Source organism: Mustela putorius, unplaced genomic scaffold (genome assembly GCF_011764305.1).
Source record: "Mustela putorius furo isolate JIRA1106 unplaced genomic scaffold, ASM1176430v1.1 tig00003863_pilon_pilon_pilon, whole genome shotgun sequence".
NCBI lineage: Eukaryota > Metazoa > Chordata > Mammalia > Carnivora > Mustelidae > Mustela > Mustela putorius.
This window is the reverse complement of record NW_025422015.1, coordinates 17963913-17985985: the sequence shown is the minus strand read 5'-3', so window position 1 is coordinate 17985985 and position 22073 is coordinate 17963913. Positions and strand designations below refer to the sequence as shown.

The 22073-nt window shown below is 42.4% G+C and overlaps 1 protein-coding gene across 3 annotated transcripts in view; it reads left to right on the top strand.

Annotated features, from left to right (window-relative positions):
* PDE7B (phosphodiesterase 7B) overlaps positions 1–22073 on the top strand; it is a 310452-nt gene that overhangs the window by 281815 nt on the left and 6564 nt on the right. For all 3 annotated transcript variants that reach the window (XM_004740264.3, XM_004740265.2, XM_004740266.3), the window contains 4 exons: positions 12189–12280; positions 14587–14731; positions 16836–16932; positions 20948–21028. In XM_004740264.3, the coding sequence (XP_004740321.1) occupies positions 12189–12280; positions 14587–14731; positions 16836–16932; positions 20948–21028 (415 nt within the window). The remainder of the gene's footprint in view (positions 1–12188; positions 12281–14586; positions 14732–16835; positions 16933–20947; positions 21029–22073) is intronic.

The window sequence follows — 22073 nt, the reverse complement described above, 5'->3', positions numbered from 1 at the left end:
TATTTGGCTATATACCATTATTTATTTCAAAAAAATAAAGAAAATTCTATGTAAAATATAGTTCAACAAATTATATAACTAACCTTTATGTAATGCTTACTTTGACTCAAAAACTGTGCTAAACACTTCTGATGCATTATATGATTTACTCTGCACAACAGTCCAGTTAGGTGGGTACCATTATCATACCAATTTTCCAGAAAGAGGAAAATTGATACTTAGAAAATTCAAGTGTTAAAAAAAAAAAATCAAGTGTTTTTCCTGAAAATAAATAGCTAATTAATGGCAAAGCCAGAATAAGTGTTTTGTCTCCAAAGCAGAAGTGACTCAGCACTATACACACGGCCTCTGAAATTCACAGGGATCACCTATTTTCTGTGCGCGAGGCAGTAGGAGCCCTCAACCAGGTTTCCTCCTGAAGTGAGGGAGACAAAGGGGTTAGAGCCGAGTGGCAAGCAGAGGGATTCTGTGAAGTACTCTTCAGGACATAGCTACAAAGGTGAGAGAAAGACAGAAACTGATGCTGCAGATGGCCTGGGGGGGGGGGCACCTCAGAGAGGAAGAACGGGAAACTGGGCCTTGACGTGTAACGTTCTGAGTAGCAGAGCTGAGGGAGGACACTGGAAGCAGCATGAGCTGGTGGACTTCAGGGTTTAAAACCCCCAACTAAAGAATAACTGAAAACAGACTCTCTGTGGCCATTAGCTGAGCCTAGGAACAGCCCCTGCTCTCAGATCAGTGTCTTGGGCATATTTTCACATATATATTTTCTCTTTGTAGAAGCTTCTTCTGTAGATTAGCTACACAGAACTTGACCTGAGGCAGAAAATCTCTGCTTTGCACCAAGTTGTTGATGAGGAACTGGCATGACTTCAGGTTTTCAATTTCAAGAAAAAAAATGATGTTACCTAATATATAAACTGAGCCAGAGAATTAACAACACATGTTATTTAAAATCTTTACAAATGTAGACTTTCAGCCTACATTTGGTTGAGACATGAATGAACTTTCAGGAAACTATATGCAGATTTTCCAAGGATAGACCTATGCACTTCTTTCTAGGGTAAGGATCCATAATTTACACCATATTTTAAAACAAGTTGACCATGGTAATTAATAAAAAATATATGTATATACATTATATATATATTACACAATATATATTACACAATATATATACTGTAATGAATAAAAATATATGTATATACATTATATATATATTACACAATATATTGTGATTTTGTGTGTATGTGTGTGTGTATTCACACAAACAAAATTATACACACCCACATAAACACATTTGGTTAATGAGAATCCAGTAGAGAAGATGTGCCAGGAATTATGTGGGCTGAGAACACCCTGTGCGTGACTTTCTGCAATCTAGTTTTTCTATAAATGAGATAAAAATGGAAGAGAGCTTCCTCTCCCTCCTTTTGTTGGCTGTGCTCTTTTAGTTCTAATAAATAAGATCATTGCGTAACACCCAGCCTGTGCTTCTGCCCTGAGATAAAGAGAGAGTCAGGGCAGCTGGAGTGAAGGCCAGGTCAGAGGGCTCCCTCCCATTGTCTGATGTCTGGACCAGACTCACGAGCTGAACTGCCAACCCAAACTCAACATGAAGGTGAAAAAGCACTTCCACATGGCACCTCTCTCAGTAGAGTGGAGGCCATCCAGATGTCCCCGGTGGACTGAAAGAGAAAGGAACATGGGAGACATGGGAGCACTTAGCTTCTGCCCCTCCCCCACCTGTGCGCTCAGCAGTTGGGCAAAGTAAGCATTAAATTTGATAGGATATTGGTTATCACAACAAGGACTATTGCAAAAAGAATCACTTTCATTTCCTTTTCAAATGTAATTCCTTTTGATAGGGTCTAACTTATCTAACATCTTAACTAATGACAGAGCAGCCTAATGAATAAACTAATTAATCATTGTTCCTTACAGTGTAATGTAATGTTCCATAATATTGAATTCTATATTATCTTACAGAACTATATAATCATTTTTCTTAGTCACTTAACACAAGCACTTAGAGCAGGTCAACATTTTTTTTTTTTAAGGTTTTATTTATTTATTTAAGAAAGAGAGAAAGAGAGAGCTTGGATGGGGTGAGAAGCAGAGGGAGGGGCAGACTCCCTTCTGAGCAGGGAGCCTGATGCAGGGATCGATTTCAGGACCTAGGATCATGAAGTGAGCCAAAGGCAGACACTTAACCGACTGAGCCACCCAGGCATCCCCCATCAGCATATTTAACCACTATTTGTTCTACTGACTCTGAACCATAAATAGGAACTTGACAGAGCCAGGAGAAATGTTCCTGCCACATGGTCCTATGACCCCTCTTCAAACAAGCAACTGCAAAGATGATACAGAACCTCATAATTTCTGCAGTACGAACAGTGTTGGGGCCAATCATGTGAAAATTGCAGGAAGGAGGCTGAAATTGGATTTTCTGTTTCATAAAGTTTCTGCTGCTTACAGTGCAGTAGCTTGTGTGTGGCCTGTCCGGGGCCCTCATCTGAACACGGGCCTGCCCCATGGACAGCAGTTGGTGTCCAGGTTCTCAGAGCAGTGCTTTGGGAATCAGAGAAAGATGTCTTCCTGCGGGCAGGAAGCGCGGCTGTGTTACAGCTTCACCAGGGGCCAAGGTCTTATTTAGGCTCAAGGAGCTTCTGTCCCTCTGAGCCCTCCTGGGCTGAGGGGCTTGCAGAGTTACAGAGGGGACCCTCTGGCTTGTCAGGGAAGAGCCCAGCAACCCCATGGTGTCCTCACGTCTTGCTTCCCTGTTTCATGAGTGAGTCAAAATGAAAGTGCACACTATGTTCCTATTGTTTTTAAAAATGTGTCGTTAACTCGGATTCCTGTGATACACCAGACTCAGTTTATCAACATATTTTAATCGAAGAAAGTGTCTGATAAATAGGGGAGAAACGGTTGGAAGCTGCCTTGCATGAGAGCAGTTCTGTTCTGCTGGCTTCTCTCTGACAAATAGACTCTTGATTTAATTTGAAAACCTGTGCTGGTGGTTTATTAAATGCCTGATGTGATGTTATTCAGGAACAAAGGGATTGTTTTGTTCTTAGAGCGGATAGTACTTGATAATTCAACATAAAGGGAAACACAGGCTTTGCCGCAGGGGTTTTAAGAGTTTTATTTTTTCCAAATTAAAACTCTAATAAGTTATGTTGCCACAACAGGAGATAGGTACTCTTTCAATTCTAAGATGAAGATTATCTTTAAAAGTATAAATATAAAGAGTTTGGGACATGAGGACTCACTGTCGTTGGGATAATGCAAAATTGCTGAGCTGATACTTCTTCAGGGTAGACGGACGGGGTACCTAATGTGGGACTCCAAACAGGACAGGGGATTTCAATGACTATTGAAGTGCTATCATTTCATCCTATGCTCAGATCTTCACCTGCATTTAGGATTATTTTCTTCTTTCTTCAATTGAGCTTTTTCTGCTATTGGTCTTTGAAGATTTTATTTATTTATTTGACAGAGAGAGATCACAGTAGACAGAGAGGCAGGCAGAGAGAGAGAGAGAGGGAAGCAGGCTCCCTGCTGAGCAGAGAGCCTGACACGGGACTCGATCCCAGGACCCTGAGATCATGACCTGAGCTGAAGGCAGCGGCTTAACCCACTGAGCCACCCAGGCGCCCCTGCTATTGGTCTTTGAACCACTGTGAAAGCCAGAGGGGTGTATAGGAGCAGAGCCATCCCACTGTTAGTGAGGACACAGATAACTCTGGCCGCTTCCTATGAAGGACCAGGAAATCCCTGCCTGCTCACAGCACCCTCTCCCCTGAAACGCACGGCACCACCATCATCCTGGGGTCCACACAGCCTCGCCCATCTCCAGTCCTCCCTCCACTCTCTTGCCAGCACGAGTTTCCCGAAACTCAAATCTGACCCTACAGGTTTTACTGCTTAAAACCCCTTATCCTCATGATCGAGCCCAAATGTCTTCACACCATTTACAAATCCTGTTATGCTCAGGCCACGCGACATTCCCAGCTTCACTTTCTGCTCTGACTCAACTCGGCCCCCAGGCATCCTCCAATCGGATCTACTTTCAGATTCCCAAACATGTCACTCATTCTCTTATCCATTCAACAAATATTCACGGAGAGCTTAATACATCCCAGGTCCTGGGTCTATGGAAGATGATCCAAACAAGTAATAACCCCTGCCCTCCTTCCTTTCTAACTCACTCATCCTTCTGAGCTCAATTTGGACATATCTTTTTCCTGAAAGCCTCCTTTTGTTTTAAAAGCCCATTTTCCCTGCTCCTCTTTAAGATTTTCCAGCTCTTCATTACTTACCCTATCCCAGTGCTCATGTCTCTAAATTGCCATTGCCCGGTTGGCTGTCCACACCACCACCGGCCCACATGGTCTGCAATCTTCTGGGTACCTACCTCCTTCTGTGTCCTCCCTTGGCACTGAGCACAGTCCTGGTGCTCAGGGACTATTTGTTGGGTAGGAGGAAGGTTGCTGGAGGAGTCAGTAGAAGGATGGTGGGCGTACAGACAGGACCCCTGCAACAGGAAAGACAGAATCTGACTAACGCCAAGAGATCAGGAATACTGGCAATAGGGAGGACGCCAGAGACCCTGAGTGGAAATCTGCCAAGCAGGGGCAGCAGCACTCAGACCAGGGAGACCACCAAATCAGGGCACGCACTTCCACTGTCCATTTCCTGTTGGTTATAAATTCTTACTACATGAAGAATGAAAAGCATTGATTGAAAAATTCTTTATAATCATCTTATTTGCTTATCTTGGAATTGAAAAATGCTATCAGATACATGTTATTTTTGGAATCATTTACTTGATCCTGGCTATCTGCAGATGAGTAGTGGGAAAGAGCACATCGCTGTAATATTTTTAAAAATCTCTTTGGCTTCCACCTAAATCTAAGGATTTCCCAAAAGAAGACCCCAAGTCTGGCTCCTTTAGGGTATTGGCCAAAAAAAATGAACAGAACTCTTTTCTTTTAAAGTTATTTAAACTCTTGCAGCTACTGAACTTTCAGATTTCGGAAAGTAATTAGTCAGTATCCATTCAACAAATATTGACTTGTTTAAGTGGCACTGTGCCACGTACTGGGGCTCAAAGATAAATAAGATATGCTCCCTGCTCTCAGTGGTGATCGTGTATGGCGACACTTTTCAGAACAGGCCTGTGCACCCATGGGGATACATGAAGATTTTCCATGGGGCACACAGGCGTGAGTAGTGCTAACAGAATCCATTTGAAGGCCCTTAAATTGACTGGCAGTCAAGCCAGTTCTCCGTTTCAGCTACTCTCACTTTGCAAAAGAAGAACATATTTCTTACCCATTCTGCAGATTGCATAGTCTCCTATAAACTGACATATTTTAACTCTCCCAGTCACCACATAAATAGATGTATGGCTAGAAAATTTTTTTTCTTAAGCACAATTTTTTTTTCTAAATTGGCCATATACATGTATCCTGATCCCTTATTACTAATAATAATTGCATTGTAAACTCAGGCTGGAAAAATATTTATTACTTACTTAGAGCCTGACATTAGAAATGTTTGTTAAATTAAAATGTCAAATTGTGTACATATCTTTGTTGCAGAGAAATATGATAGGTGACAATAAAGGAATTTCACACCTAAAAATATATTATGTTAAGATAAAATTCTATGGGGAAATAGATTGGGAATATAAGTTCTAGAAGGGAAAGAATCAATTTAAAATTTGAGTTAGAATTTAAATTTAAATTTGAGTTAGAATTCTAACTCAAAAAATGAATTACACATGTGTTTTTTTCAACAGGTGATAAATATGTATTAAATGCCGTTGGTGTTTAGAGTCCCTTAGATACACTTACTATAAAAAAGAATGATGCAATGACTTTGTATTAAATCACCAGTAGTCACGAATATGCAGGGCATTCCCTCTTGTGCTACCATTGAAATTTGTAGGTTTAGATATCAATTTTTTTTAAAGATTTTATTTATTTGACATAGAGAGAGAGAGATCACAAGTAGGCAGAGAGGCAGGCAGAAAGAGAGGGGGATGCAGGCTCCCTGCTGAGCAGAGAGCCAGATTCAGGGGTAGAGCCCAGGGCCCTGAGATCATGATCTGGGCCAAAGGCAGAGGCTTAACCCAGCCACCCAGGCAACCCTCAATTTTTTAAAACTATATGAAGAGCATGATTTCTCAAAGTTATTTTCAAGAGTAAATGAACAAAAACCTGTGAAGATCACTGACACGTAGGAGCCAGGGAACAAAGTTGTTATAAAGTATCTCAGACACCAAGACAGAAGCCTGGGTTTGGGATGGAAGAGGGAGCTGTCAGTTCTGTTTAGAGAGCTAGAAGAATCTTTCCTAGCAGAGGGCAATGGTTTATCTCAAAAGTAAGAAATGGGGGGGGGGGTGCGTGTACGTGGGTGGGCATGTGTGAGCAGGTGGGTGTGCAGACAGGCCCACAGGCACACGCATGTATTTCTGATTTTACTGAGGTGTACTCTCCTCACGCTTTTGGAGTTATAAAATTCTTTATTATCACTCTTATCCAAAAACCAAGCAGGATTACAGACCAAAACATTGAAAAATCCTTTCATTAACCCTTCCAGGGTGATATGGAAGACCATATACTAAACTTAAATTACTTGGTGTTTTTAATGGCTTAACCGAGGACAGAAGTTTATCTCTATTCTCCATCAAATAAGTCTAGAGGTTGGTAGTTCAGAACTGGCACAGGGGCTTCACAAAATTAAGGATGAGGGGACCAAGAATTCTTTTAGTTCTACAAGCCGCCATCACTAGGGTGTTACACTTTTCTTCACTGCACAAGATAGCTGCTGGAGCTCTAGCTATTCCTTCTGCATTCCAGACCATGAGAAGGAAGAATGGGAAAAACAAGAGAGGCCTCTGTCAGAGAAGTCAATTCCCATTAAACAAGCTTCCTAGAAATCCAACATAACATTTCTGCGTACATTTAATGAATGAGAATTTAGTCAACTGATCCCACCTAGTTGTAAAGGAGGCTAGAAAATGTTCTCTTTGAGACCATGAGACCATCTAAAACTGAGGCTCTGTGAATGAGAAGCAAAAGAAAACAGATTGAGGGGATGAATACCCAGGAGTCTCTGAGGCTTAATTTTAAAGCAGAGACCATCAGAATGATTCATCAACATGGTCTTGCCCTTTATGTGACATTCTCTCTCCATTCAGAATTATTATAACACTCATGCAACTGTTTTATCTTCCTTTTGTTGTTGTTAATACTGCTTTAGCTGTTTGAGATCTCCACTATGAGGTCCATATGTCAAACAGACATCTAGAACTCAACATGTCCTGTAAACCCACTCCACCTGCAGCCCACCCGTCACAAGTGATGGAGGGGCCATCCTTCCAGCTGCTCAGGCCAAAAACACTGCAGTCATCCTTAGGTCCAGACTGACCGTTCTGCCCACTTCCACCTCGGCTCCCCAACCTCCATCATCTCTTGCCTGGATGACTGCTCCTACCCCCGAAGAGCCAGCTATGCCTCCTTCTACACTTATTCCCTCCAAAGTCCACTTTCAACTTAGCAGCCTCAGTGATCTTATTAAAATCTTTTATCATTTCCTTCCTCCCAAACTCCTACAGTGGCTCCTTATTTCTCTCAGAGTAAAATCAAAATCTTTATAATAGACAGAAGGCCATACATGATTTGGTCTCTCATTGTCTAACTTCTTATCCTGTTACTTTCCTGCTCACACTACCTCCTACCTTCAAGCCTTTGTTCAAATCTTACATCTTACCCAACTACCTTAGCAGCCCCACTTCCAAAGGCTCTCAAATTCCCACTATTCTGCTCTATTTTCCTTCTTTCCATCCATTTACTGCCTTTTGACATGAATGCGGTTCTTTTCAGAATTGAAGTGTTTATTATGTTCATTGTTTATTATCTGTCTGTCCCATTCCTGCCACCATCGGTTCCCCGTTTGTCTTGTTCGTTGATGTAATCAGCACCTAGAACAGAGTAAGCGCTCAATATATTTGTCAAATGAATAAAATAATTTGTTCAGCAGCTTACTTTGCAAATTAATAGAAAGCACTTTCTCTGTGCAAGGCTTATAGTGGGGTGGATACAAAAGGAACAAAACGGGTTTTCTACTCACATGTAGTTTATAATCTGGTAAGCACATGAATAACTCTAACACATGTCAAAGGCTCTGAGTCCTCCAGGACTCAGATGCCAGGACTTAATGCCAGAAGAAAGAGCTACAGGACTCAGAGCAAATGAAGTTTGCCTCTGACTGGAATGATTCCCAATGGCTTTGTGGATGGAGTATTTGAAATGGATTTTGAAAAACAAATGAGAGGTTGTTAAGTAAACACAGAGATAGAGGTGTTTGAGCATCATAACTCACCCTGGAAGACATGAAATTAACAAAAGAACACTGAAAGGACAGTCATATATTCATAATTTAATAATTATTTCAATAATATGTTACCGTCTTACTAATGTGGCATCATTTATGTGCACCATAAGATCTTCATAGGAGAGCGATAATGATATTCATTTGTTTCAAACGTGTAGGAACAGGATGGCAATTGAGATAATTTTCTGAGAGTACTGAATGCTGAGACTTCATTTATCTGACAAAGAATATCTGATAAAGAATCATGTAGGGTTTGGAGCATGGGAGAAAGCAGATGGCATAATCATATCGAAGTTAGGTGAACTCAATTAGGTGAACTTCTTGAATTGAGGGCAGCAATTTGTCTTATTAATCTTTCCATCCCTAGGACCCACCCTAGCACCTGGCATATTAATCAGTGCTCAAAAAAATATTAGTTTATATTTCAACCAATGATTAAGGAGATGGTTAAAAACAAACTGTCAAGTGAGCAAGTCACATTCTGGCCACTGTAAGGAGGATGGATTGCAGGAGGTTAGAAAAGAAGGATACGAAAGCCCTAAAATAAGGTCGCTTGAATGCAAGGAAGGGATGGGCGTAAGCATTGCCATGTTGGAAGAACCAGCAGGTCTAAGTGGATGTGCGGGCTAAAAGCACATGAGCGATGAATTCTTTCCCAATACAGCCTCAATCTACTCAACTCCCAACATTCCAACTACAGGATTTTTCACAGTGAAATCAAAGTTAAAGGTAACTGCCAAGATTCCAATGTGGGGAAAAACTATCATCTCATTAAAACAATCAACCATAGACTTTTAAAGCAACAACTTATAGGTAATTTCTGGAAAATTAAGTGAAACTGCAGGCATTTCTCAGTTTATAAATGGCAGGCTTCTGAATGCTTGGTTGTGGCCACACAGAAGAAATTCTTGGGAGGCAGCAAGGGCTGTGTGCAAAGCTTCGGCCTTGAGAACCAGCAGGCCTGGGTTTAAGGCCTTCCTCAACCACTAGCTGAGCAGCCCTGCAAAGAAACCTGAAATTTAGTATCTGCAAGTTAACAATAAAAATAGGAGACAGCTAAGTGAGGCCTGAATGAGATCATAGAGATGGCTGGCACAGAGTAGGCGCTTCATAAATGTTCGTCCCCCTGCTTTTCTTTTCTCATTCTCTGGAATCCACAGAGCCACCCCTACTTCCAGCACAGTTCTGGGCAAAACATACTTTTATTTATAATGACTGCTCCACGAAAATTTGTTTTCATAATCATGCATTCTATTGTCTTTTATTCTGTGCCAGTGTCCAGGCTCGCTCAGTTTCCTTCCACTTTCCCAGAGCTCAGCTCCAAATATGGTTTCACCAGCAAACTTCCCAAGTATCCTTTTATCCCGTCTCCAGGAAGATTATTAATGAAGATGTAAAATCAGGCTGACATGAGTAACTATGCTTGAGGCAATCCTCCAGACTCTTCTGTTCCACTCAACAGGGATATGGTGTCATTTATCATTAGGTCTCATCCAGTGTTCTGACCCCTCGGAAAACTTACTTGCCTCCACATCTACAAGAATTAGTCTAGCAAGTGAACACTTGCGAGTGACTGAATGAAATATCACGGCAGCATAGAACATCCCTTAAGTCACGCTGACCTATCGCTCTCTGCTCTCATAAATCTTTGCAATCAAAACAAATTAGTCTGACCTTTTATTTCGAACAAACATTCTCTTTTGTTGTGTGTGGCTCATGCCCAAAAGGAGATAATGGACCAGTTGATAAAAGTCACCAAATCTCATCACCAGTTCAAACACGGTCAGGTGATGAATAAAGAATAATAATTCCTTGGTGAGGGAAGAAAGGAAGGGCAGCAGAGCAGTCTATCCCAGATGCTGCCTCATGAAACTCATTTCTCAAAGTCCTGGAAGGATATCACAGTCTGGTTGGAGACCCAAGAACAGTGGAGGTTTTCTTGAATTTGCTTTATCTTAATGGACCCTAGGATTCTCTGTTCGGATTGGCTGAAGAAGCTGAGCATTGCGTGGTGGGTGGCTAAGTTAGGTGTGCCCAAGCAGGGCACAATGGTGGGATAGTTCCCAGTCACTCTCTGGGCTCCATTTAGTCTCCATATTATTTTCCTTGCTTCCTCCCTCTCGTTTTTTGTTTTAATTGTGGGAAAACAAATATAATGTAAAGTTCACCCTCTTAAAGTTCACCTTTTTTTTTTTTTAAAGATTTTTATTTATTTATTTGACAGAGAGAGATCACAAGTAGGCAGAGAGGCAGGTAGAGAGAGAGAGATGAGGAAGCAGGCTCCCTGCTGAGCAGAGAGCCCGATGTGGGACTCGATCCCAGGACCCTGAGATCATGACCTGAGCCGAAGGCAGCAGCATTAACCCACTGAGCCACCCAGGCGCCCCTAAAGTTCACCTTTTTAAAGATTTTATTTATTTGACAGAGATCACAAGTAGGCAGAGAGTGGGGGGGGGGGGCCGGAAGCAGGCACCCTGCTGAGCAGAGAGCCCAATGCGGGACTCGATCCCAGGACCCTGAGATCATGACCTGAGCCGAAGGCAGAGGCTTTAACCCACTGAACCACCCAGGGACCCCCTTCTTAACCATTTTTAAGTGTACAATTCAATGGTATTAAGTACATCACCACCATCCATCTCTTGAACTCTTTTCCTCTTGCAAAACTGAAGCTCTGTACTCATTACATAATCACTCCTATTCCCGCCTGGCCCCTGGCAACCACTCTTCTGTCTGTATGAATTTGACTACTCTAAGTACCTCATATATGCCGTCATGCAATACCTTACTTTTAACAAATGCTATATCTTCCTGTGTTCTGTGTAAGTTTATAGCCCCATCTGAAACAAAATGGAGAATGAATAAATAAATCAGAAAAAAAATAATAAAAGCAAAAATATTTCCTGGGGACTAGAGGGGTTCAATTCTATATGCATCGAGTCAGAGGCGAGGTCATAATGCTTGCTAATTCACATAAAACACAATGGATTGTAAGAAATAGTTGCTATTTAAACAGTTAGCTAATGTGCACACAAGCAGCATATTTAAGATACCAGTAAGGTGAAAGGAGAGATGGAACATAGCCGAGGTTCCCACGAGGGAAGGAACGTCAAGATCATTGAACAAGGAAGCAACCGTGGATTGAAACTCGTCCCTAAAAGGCTAAGTGCAAATCTACTGACCACGATGGTTATTGATAAAGCTGCTTCCATAGCATAGTGGTTCTCAAACTTTAGTTAACATAAAAATTACTCACCACAAACCTACCAAATCAAAACTATCTTGACTGGGACTCAGGAATCTGAATATGTCACCAGCCACCTGGCTGAACCAGACACAGAATATTCTCAGTGGTTAGTGCCATGGATCAGAGCTTGTGGGGCCTGCTTCTGTTCAGCTGAGTAGTAAAATCTTGAATTATATTACGCGCAGGGACTTGCGGTATCTATTATTACCTATTTTTACCTGTTTTGCTTGTTTTCTTCTACATTGAGTGCTGCTTGACTGAGCTATCAAAAATGGGGGGGCAGGGGGCAGAGAGAATAACCCACCAGGGGAGACACAGCAAGGGACTAGCCCTGCCACTGTCCCGCCACTGTCCCACCGTCATTATAAGCCTGCGGTGGTTCTATTTTCTGTTTCTTCTCTCGCCTGCCGCTTTGTCACCAGGGATAGATGGGCTAGAGGGCAAACACTGGCCTCAGGGAAACGGTGTGCGGTGTGAAAGATCAGAATCTGCCTTTTCTCTCATTTATGACTTTGATTTTCTTTCTTTCTAGAATATGTCTGTGCTGGAGAATCACCACTGGCGATCTACAATCGGCATGCTTCGAGAATCGAGGCTTCTTGCTCACTTGCCAGAGGAAATGACGTAAGTGGTGTAGAGATGAAATGTACTGATGTCCACACCTTAGAGATAAGCCGCTTTCTCTAGGCCACGCTTGAGACCCCAGGGTTAAGGGCACAGAGACAGTCGGCTGTGCTTCCTGCCTGCGCTTGGTGGTTGCCCCAAGGAGATTTGGCGTCAGTTACAGCAACCCAGAACCCGAATCTCTCCATGAGCTTTGAAAGGCCCTTGGATGGTCTCTGACCTAACATCAGGAAGAAGGATAATAAACAGCTCTCAGCTTTCACACTCTTCAGCATCAATGCTCAGCTTTGTCACATTCCTGTCTTTTACGTTAGCAACAGTGTCCTCCCACAAAGATCCAAATAATAAATATTTATCAAGAGGGAACACAGGAGATCTCCAGCTAGATTTAAGACTAGTTCAATAAAGTTTGTTTTTTAATGGCCGGTCTTAGCAAACACAGAAATCAGAAATTCTTTCCTGGGATGTATTTTGTTGAAGTAACTGAATTGGCCCCAGCTATTCTGGGGGTCATTAATTTACCTATGTCTCTTGCATTTTAAACAGAAGGGAAAATACTAGTTTCCTGGCCCACTGTTTGTCCATCCAGGTATTCAGGCCAAATCCTAAATCGAAGGCCAGTACCTCATTTTCCACATGGTTCTGAGTTAACTCCTGGAACATCATCCACTAATTCTGACCTGTTAACTTAAATGTGCAGAACTCAGGACAGCTAGAGGAGAGTAGATGAACAGATCCATGCACCCATCTTTCTGAGGGGGCCTAACTTAAAGTCAAGCACCGAGTTGCCCCTCTGCAGAACAGGCAGTGTGCTCTGGGCTCCTACATGTATTTCTGGCCTCGTGACACTATCTTGCTGTTTCCTAGCACCCAGAGGAATGTGGCATTTGCAGGAAGAATTTCAGTTCCGATCGCTTTTTACCTCCGGGCATGAAATAAAACCGATTATCATGCAGGGATTTAAAACCTGTGCCTTTTGCTAGAACATTTGCAAAGATCCAGAGAACTAAAAACTCGAATAAGAAATCAAGTAAGAAGGAGAAGAAAAGAGGAGGAATGTGTCAGGGACAGCTAAAGGAAGACGAGAAGGGAGAGAACGAGAGAGAACAGATGGGAAAGAGCAAACAAAACTAAAGGAGGAGAGGAGGGAAAGACTCGGGGCCAGACTCTCCGCCCTAACCCTGCCGGCTGCTCAGGTACACTCCTTTCCTGAGATACGTCTACGCACCCCTATGGATCCCAGATAAAAACGCCATGTTTGTTTTGTCTCTGTGGGATGCCGCATTATAGATTGCTTTTGTAGGAAGACTAAATGTTATACCATAGTAAGAAAAGGGGTTTGGGGACAGGTGCAAGGGTCAGACCATATATGCTATTGCTTGTACGTTCCTGCTCTCCGCCTGGCTGGGGATGACAGATATTTACTTCATACCTAAGCATTCAACTCTGTGTGCTCTAAGCACCCTATAAAATAAAGGGATATAAAGTATGACACCGTAAACCTAAGACATGGAGGGGTGGGGGGAAGCGGAGGAGTAAAGAATAGTTGCAAACGTAAGCGATCATCAGCTTCATAAAGACTGCTATACACAGATGTTATAGACAAACCTAAGTATACTGAATTTTTGAAGATGAATTTTAAAAAACAGTTATGGATCTTTGCTTCTGTTGATTTCCTTCTATGTGTGAGCTAAAGCTCTGATTTGCTTGTTTTTCCAAAATATCTCATTTTCCCTCTACCGTTTGTCAACTACTATATCGCTTGCCTACTGATTTTTTAATGGTGTCTTAATTACCCATGATTCTTTTTTTAAGTCCCAGTATCTTTCCTAGCCTCTTTTGTTCCATTGGTGTATCTCTCATACCATCAGATCAGTCACTGTTATTGTCTTCCTTATTATTACTCTCCTCATGCCCTTTCTCTCTCCATGCAAAGCTGAATGTCTGAGTTGGTTTCCACTCTTTAAAAGCATAACCCAAACTCTTGCGATGCTATCCAGTTTTTTATGTCCCACATAAAGCATGCATTTCTAACCAATTTTCCGTCTTTAGACCCATGGTTACCATGGGAATGTATAAACTACCATCACTATTCACTGTGCAGTTACCAGCACCTCCGGCCCAAAGACAGAAGTGACCGGGGGTTAGAGAGTCCCCCTGAGCTCAGAGGGACTGGACTCTGGGTAACGAACAAAATCAAAGACACCAATGAGAGTCCAAGCCACCTGCTGGGGGCAGAACCGATCACTCTCCCCCAAAGGATTTGCTCTGTGTGTGTGTTTTCTCTTTCCCTTTCGCGGATGCAGACAGGATATTGAACAGCAGCTGGGCTCCTTGATCTTGGCCACAGACATCAACAGGCAGAATGAATTTCTGACCAGACTGAAAACTCACCTCCACAATAAAGACTTAAGACTGGAGGATGTACACGACAGACACTTTATGCTTCAGGTAAGCAACAGCCACCACGAAGTAAGCCACTGCCTTCCTTGCGGGTAAAAATGCTTCATGACGTGATCAATCACTTTAGCACCTGTGAGAAGGCATGTCCCCCATGGGATCAGTTAGAGCGGTGACCGACTTTATGAAAAGCTCTGAGACCCATGAAATTTTTAAGTGTTTTCCAAGTAAGCAAAATCTGGGTTTCATGTCATCAAGTTGATAAGCCCTCACTTTTCCTTACCCCATAGTGTCCACAAAGTAGCCCTGTGGGGCAACCATACATGGTAAGAACCTACCATGTTTTGTGGCTTGGTGTAAAAGCGGCCCCTGTGATAGCTGTGCAACTTAGAAACACTGTTTCTATAACACAAAACCAGGTTATATTATCTGTAGTATGAACAAAATTGAAACCCAAGTAACCTTCCTTCATGTAAAACCCGTTTCATCAAACCCTGCTGTACTTCCTTTTATTCCTAAATTCATAGGCTCACAAACTAGTCTTAAGTGAATGAACTGAATTGTGTCAGGGCGACCCTTTCTGCTTCCTTTCACGGCAAGGAGCCATTTGGAACATGAGAACGAGAGGACGGGTGGACCCCATGAGGGCAGGTCTGAGCTGGTATCCAAACCATAGCCTTTTCCTGTATTTTCTCTTGTCTTACTTCCTTCCTTTTGGCACAAAAGGCTGAACGGATGGACCCTGGATTCATCTAGATAGACCGGCTTTACCCAGGGAAATGCAGCTGCACAGAGCAGACTGAACTGGGCAGTGGTTTTGTTCCATGCTTTCCTGCTGCTCTCTGTGGCTGTCCCGAGGGCTCCATCCTTCCTAGGAAATGCCTTCCTCCCAGCTGTAGAACTAGGTTTCCTTCCTTCTTTACTTTCCAAACCCATCTTGTAGTCCCTGAGTGCCACAAAGATCAAGGTATCGGGTGTTCAAGACTCCCAGCCAAGTTGGGAGTAGCTGAAAGAATTGGCTGGCACACTTGCATTTCAAAAGCAAGGCTTGCTGCGGCCAATGAATTCCCAAAGGGCAGATCCTGGAGGACACTTCTGCCCCTCACCAGTTCCAGCATGGCCTGGCGTCCCCGACAACGGGGAAATAAGGAAACAATCAAATTTGTAACTTTAATATGATCAGGGCATTCCCACATGCCAGCATTGCCAGCGATTCTGTGATGCCAAGGAACTGGGTCAAAACAAACAGACTTTGCTGGTGGCCAGAACACACTAGCGGGGGCCCAACTTAGCAGTCGGTGGTTAAGGGAGAGAATGGACTTTCCTGAGAATTCAAGGTAACCCTCTTAGAGTCAGCATTATTGACAAGAGCTGGCATCCCAGATCCAGACCAATGTGAGGTAAGCTTTGGATTAGCTTGGGTTGGGGCACCTGGGTGGCTCAGTAGGTTAAAGCCTCTGCCTTTGGCTCAGGTCATGATCCCAGAGTACTGGGATCAAGCCCCACGTCAGGGCTCTCTGCTCATCAGGGAGCCAACTTCCTCCTCTCTCTCTCTCTGCCTGCCTTTCCGCCTACTTGTGACCTCTGTCTGTCAAATAAATAAATAAAATCTTAAAAAAAAAAAAAAAAAAGAATTAGCTTGAGACACAACACGCTCCAAGGTTTGATAGACCTTAGCTCCCTGGCTGGATAAGCAAGTCGGGGCTCGCTTGTTATCCACAGACACAGGCACGAGAGCCCACACAGAAGTGAAGTGATCCACGGCGTCTGTCAGTGCGGCCACTGTGAGGATGAGGGCCAAATGATCTCACCGGAGCCTGGCTGGGGCCCCTGCGGCTTCCCCACTCGCAAGGGGTGGGGCAATGGAAGGAGCCAGGCCACCCGCTTTCCTTGGCCTGCCCACCCCAGGCCTCCTCCAGGAAGCTCTTGTCCTTGGACCGTGGCTCTTCTCTCCTTCTCAAAGCTATAAAGTGGGGATTCTGAATGAAGGTTTTGTGTGGTGGTGAATACCTGCTGTTTCCTGAAGAGGCACTCTGTAAATACAGGCTGGGGACCATGAGGCCCCCTGGCCGGTGGGACAGCCCCTCGGGCTTAGGGCACGTTGGCTGTGGAAAGATCAGCCTCTAACCTTCTCTCCCACCCTGTTGTCTCTCAGATTGCCTTGAAGTGTGCTGACATTTGCAATCCTTGTAGAATCTGGGAGATGAGCAAGCAATGGAGTGAAAGGGTCTGTGAAGAATTCTACAGGCAAGGTTAGTAGTGATCCCACAGCTGAGTTTTTCATGGTCCCTGTTCCTGTTGGGCATTTAGCCTCATCAAACAAGAAATGGCTAATCTATCATGACATTTGTTCTTTCATCAACTCTTATTATCCTAGCCTTTCTCTTTGACTCTCCTGCGAACCATTCAGCCCTTTTTTGGAAATAATTTAAACATAAATAACACTGTCTTACTGTGAAAACAGGTAGTAAAGAGGGATAATAAAAATGAGAGGAAGTGGGAAATAAATGTGTGTGTATTTATATGTATGTATATGTAATCTTTTTAATGGCTTTCCTCTGTGGATATAAGAATGTGAGGGACAGATTGATTTTTGCTCTGACCTTCATTCTAATGAGCTTAGCACAACCTAAAGGCTAAATGCCATTTGGGGTCAATGTTTTCCACTCGGATGGGACTTGGATTCCTGTTTTCCTTCCCCCAGCTTTCTTAAATAGAGTTAATAATGAAACAGAGCACAGCTGACCAAGAACTGAGCTCATCCTCTCAAACATACTCAGTGAGAAAAGAAATGGCCCCAAGTTCGGTATAATTTTTGAGAGATTAACCTCATTCAGAAATAAGGCTATGAATGAGCGAACAGGATCTTGACGCTGGGTGGGATATCGGCCTTTAAACATAGCCTTGTTTCTTCAGGCCTGGTTTCCGTGCTCAGGATGTTTGTTCAGGCACAACAGTGGCCTGATGTTAGAGACAGGATCAGGTTTGAGAGGCTGAGAACAAATAAAGCCTGAAGTGTCCCACATACCAGCTCCGTGGGGAGGTCAAGCAGCAACAGTGAGCCTTTTGGAGAAGCTTTCATCGAAAGATGTGTCAGTGACATCGAGATGGTCCCAAAGACAGAAGACAAAGCAGATGGGACAGGGTTCACATGGGGCCAGAAGTCTCTGCTCACCATCTCTTTCGCTCAGAGGAAAAGCGCTCACGGAGTGCCCACAACTCTGTGTGACTTCACTTCAGTTGAGTGTGAGTGGCTAGAAGTCAAAAAATCAGTTCTTATGGACTATGATATAAAATCTCCACTGAGAGAAAACAAAAGGAAATATGACAAAATTGGAACAGGAGACTTAGATAAGACAAGTATCTTCTTTACTCTGTGATATAGAAAATACTGAAACATGAGAGAAGGACTAAGATCCTCATGCTTGGAAATCAAATGATGGGGCAGAAAAGAGATTCTACTCTGTCCCTCTTGGTTTTGACTCAGTCGTGTGCTCCAGATGGCACTGATTGCCATTTAACCCCTTCCTTTGCTTATTTTACCTCTTATTTGAATGATGAGCAAGCGACTTGAGGCAGGGGGCCATGTCACTTGGACAGATAGTAAGGCCCACGGAGCTGGGGAGTTAGAGTTATTAACTACATGTAGTAAATGGGACCAACCAAGGAAAAGAATCCATAAGATCTCTTTACCAAAACCCATTGTTGCCCTTAACAATATATGCAAATGCAATGTTACAAGATAGAACAATCTAGAACATGTGTAACCCTGACCACAAAAGGTGAGCTTCCATTCACTTTGCTATGGCGTGTCTCCTGGAAGGATTTGGGTTTCCACAGACAGCTCATAGTCTTAGCCCAAGTATCTTTAATGGTTCATGATGCTGAGCAAAGAAAAGCCTCTAAAATCAAGGCTGAGGACTTAGCAGGGAAAGAAGATGACATCCCATGAATTAGGAAAATAGCATTAAATTCTGAGAACAGAAATTAAGATTCTGAACATCATTCAACTCCTTCCTCTCCATGTTTTAGGGAAGTAGAATCTCTGTCCTGTTGTAACCACCGGCTGATGTCATCTCCATCAACCAAGATTCCCAAAAGTTTTTATTGAACATCTGCTTCCAGCCTTGTTAAACCCTAGCACAACTATTAACTCCTCTATGTACAAAGCCCCCCAAAGGGGTCGTGAAGGATACAAAGAAGTAGAGTTAAAGATTCAGAACCTCAAGATAGTATAAAGTGTAGGCAGTAGTAGTAGGCAGTAAATTTCCTGGAGTAGCCAAATGATGCAACTTTCCTCTCTGTTCTCTATACTGATTAACAAAGAGTCTGAAATGTACCGTGCTTTAGAATTCTGTGCTGAATGAATAAATGATTTAACTGGATGGCATCTCATGGTTGAGGTCACAGGAGAAGACTGGTGCTGAGGACAAAGAATCTGAATTGGATGTGTTGGAGGATGTGTAGTTAGTGTCCTGCATTTTCCAGGAGGAGAGCCATGAAGCATATGTGACTAGTTAAATTTAAAATAATTAAATTTACATGTTAGTTCCTTGGTTTCATTGATCATACTGCAAAAAGCCACTACAGTGGGCAGTGCAGAGGACATTTCCATCATTGCAGAAAGTCTGTTGGATGCTGCGGCTCTGGCTAGGCAGGTGTAGACATGGACAAATGCACTGAAACGGGGACCTGCTTCATATAGCAATCTGGACTCGTAGAAAGCAAGAATATGGGGACTTGGGGATTTGTACGCCAACCAGGCTCAAGTAGAGAACATAACAATGAGAGTCATCTTAGAAAGTGCAATGGAGGCAACTTATGTAATTGAAGTAGAAGAAATATTGAAGGAAGAAAACCAACCAAGAAGCAAACACTAAAAGTGAATTATTAGTAAGCCAGAATAGAGACAGGCAGAGTGTGAATAGGGGAAAAAAAGATATTCTGAGAAAGGAATAAATAGGATTTGATGCCTCAAGATGGAGGGTGAAGGGAAGGGAGAAATCAAAGACAATTCCTCCAAAGTGTCAAGCTGACTGAAAAATCATGATGAATAGAATTATGCAGGTAAGGAGTAGAAGTCATTTTAATATTAAATGATATCATGCCCTGTCCTCAGAAAGCTATTATCATCTGGCTTCCCCGGATTCCTCAAATTAATCCAGACTGATTTCCTTACCTCGGTCTTGAGAATAGCCAGGCCCCAAGGGACCACAGGACTCATGGTTACAAGGCTTAAAACAAATGACAGAGGTGTGGCATCTCTGAGACCCTAGCTCAGCTGTTAAGTGCAGATACTTTGGAGCTGGACTTTTAGGTTGGAACTAGGGTCCCCCATTTATTAGTAGTGTGGCAACTTGAGTCAAAATACTTCCCTTCCTCTCAGTTTCTTCATCTGTAAAATGGGTACTATAATGAAGTTGTTAAGAGGATGAAATTAATTGACATATGTAAAATGTTTAGAATAGTGCCTGACACACATGAAGCATGATATTAATGTTGTATTTAGATCTCCTCTGTGAACGCAGCTAATGTTTCTAAGGAACAGCTTCTCTACTGATTAACCAGACTCTTTTTCCCAGTGCAAAGTTGACCCATAATCTTTCACCCCCCAAAAGATTGATAAAGTATTCTGATGAATCTTTAGATGGTACACTTGGCCTTTGGCCTTCTAGCTGACAAAGGCATTAAAAAAATATTTTTCTGACTTATACTTTTTTTTAAACTTTAGTTACACTAGGTGACACTAAGTCGGATTAAAGGTGATAGATAACCTTTGTTTCTGCTCAATATTGTAGCTACAGACAGAGATGTTCCTCGAATGAGATTTTCTAGTCCCTCACTCCCATTTCCTGCCTATTCACTATTCCTGGTTCAGAGGAAATCAGACGAGGCTCAGGCAGGGTGAAAGGCAGGGGGAGCACAAAATCTATTCACTTTAACTGTAACTTAAACCAGAACTTCCATTTCATGTAGGAAATTGCTCATTACTTGTATCCTTGTTTTTACAGATCTTGGTGAAAGGTTTATTCTAGCCCGAGAGCATACTCATTTACAACAAGCCTATTGTAAATGGTCATTGACACTCTGATATCTTAAAATTTTCACAGAAGCTACCAGAGCAAGTGGGTGCTAGAGAGTTCCTAATGGTAATAGGCAGCAAACGGTAATTCCCACAATAACTTCTTTGAACTAGATCACTAAAGCTAACAACACACATTTTTTACATATTCTAGATTACCAGTATTTCTTCTTCTTTCTTCTTAGGTGACCTTGAACAGAAATTTGAGCTGGAAATCAGTCCGCTTTGTAATCAACAGAAAGATTCAATCCCTAGTATACAAATTGGTGAGTTTAATTCAGTTTTAATTTTTTTTTTCAGTTTTAATTTTAAATAAGTACTTTTGGCAGCTCTGCTAGAGTCACGAAGAAAAAACATCTACACACAGCCTTTGAAAGATCCAAACTTGAGGTTTAATGAATGGCTAAGTCCAAATAAACAGTCTAACCATGACTGATCTACTGGGTAATTACCAACTAAAAAACTAAGAAAAATGGAGTAAATTCTTTGTTACAGACCCTTAACTAGCCTGTATTAACTTTGTAGTTCAGAATCAAATCAAAACCAAACTGAGTAGAAGGAAAGTCTGAAGAACCAACTATTTGCTGCTGAGATACAGATTAGTTCACACTGTTTAGGACTTGAAGAGTGGGAAGTCGGCAGAATGAACCTTGAGGACCCTTCCAGTCTGCCCCAATACCTTTCATCCCCAACACGATCCGAAGGCGCGTGCATGGTTTGCCGCATGCTCAGCAAACCATGTTATTGCTTCTAGCTCTGGGTCCCCTACTTCTCTACTTTGCACTTCAAAACTTATTTTCAGTCTTATTCTCAAGTATTGATTGCAGTAAACTGTTCAACTGTGATGCTAATGCACCTAACATAATAATTACTTTATATTACATAAAACTATGAAACAAATCAAATGGTGGAAATTTCAGGCACATAGGAAATATTTTTGATCCAATATGAATTTCCATCAGTTCTTAAAATACTTTTCCAATTTCATCTATACTTAAAGCAAGTCTTCATATCCTTGCAGTTCCTTCCAATTAAAGCCAAACTCAGAACTTGAACTCCTTTAGTCATAAACTAGAGCCTTGACATGTACCCACAGACGTCAGAGAGCTTAATGCCTTCACAGGGCTGCAGCCCTCTGCAAGGATCAAGGCTTAAAGCCTCTACTGGGAGGGAACGGGGCATCGGAAAAAATTAAACTGAAAATTAAGAAAACCAGAGCAAGTTAGCCAAATAATAATATGCTTATAGTCACTATGAGTCAAATCTCATCCACAAAAGAGTCATAAAGTCATCCTCTGGGAATAGGAACAA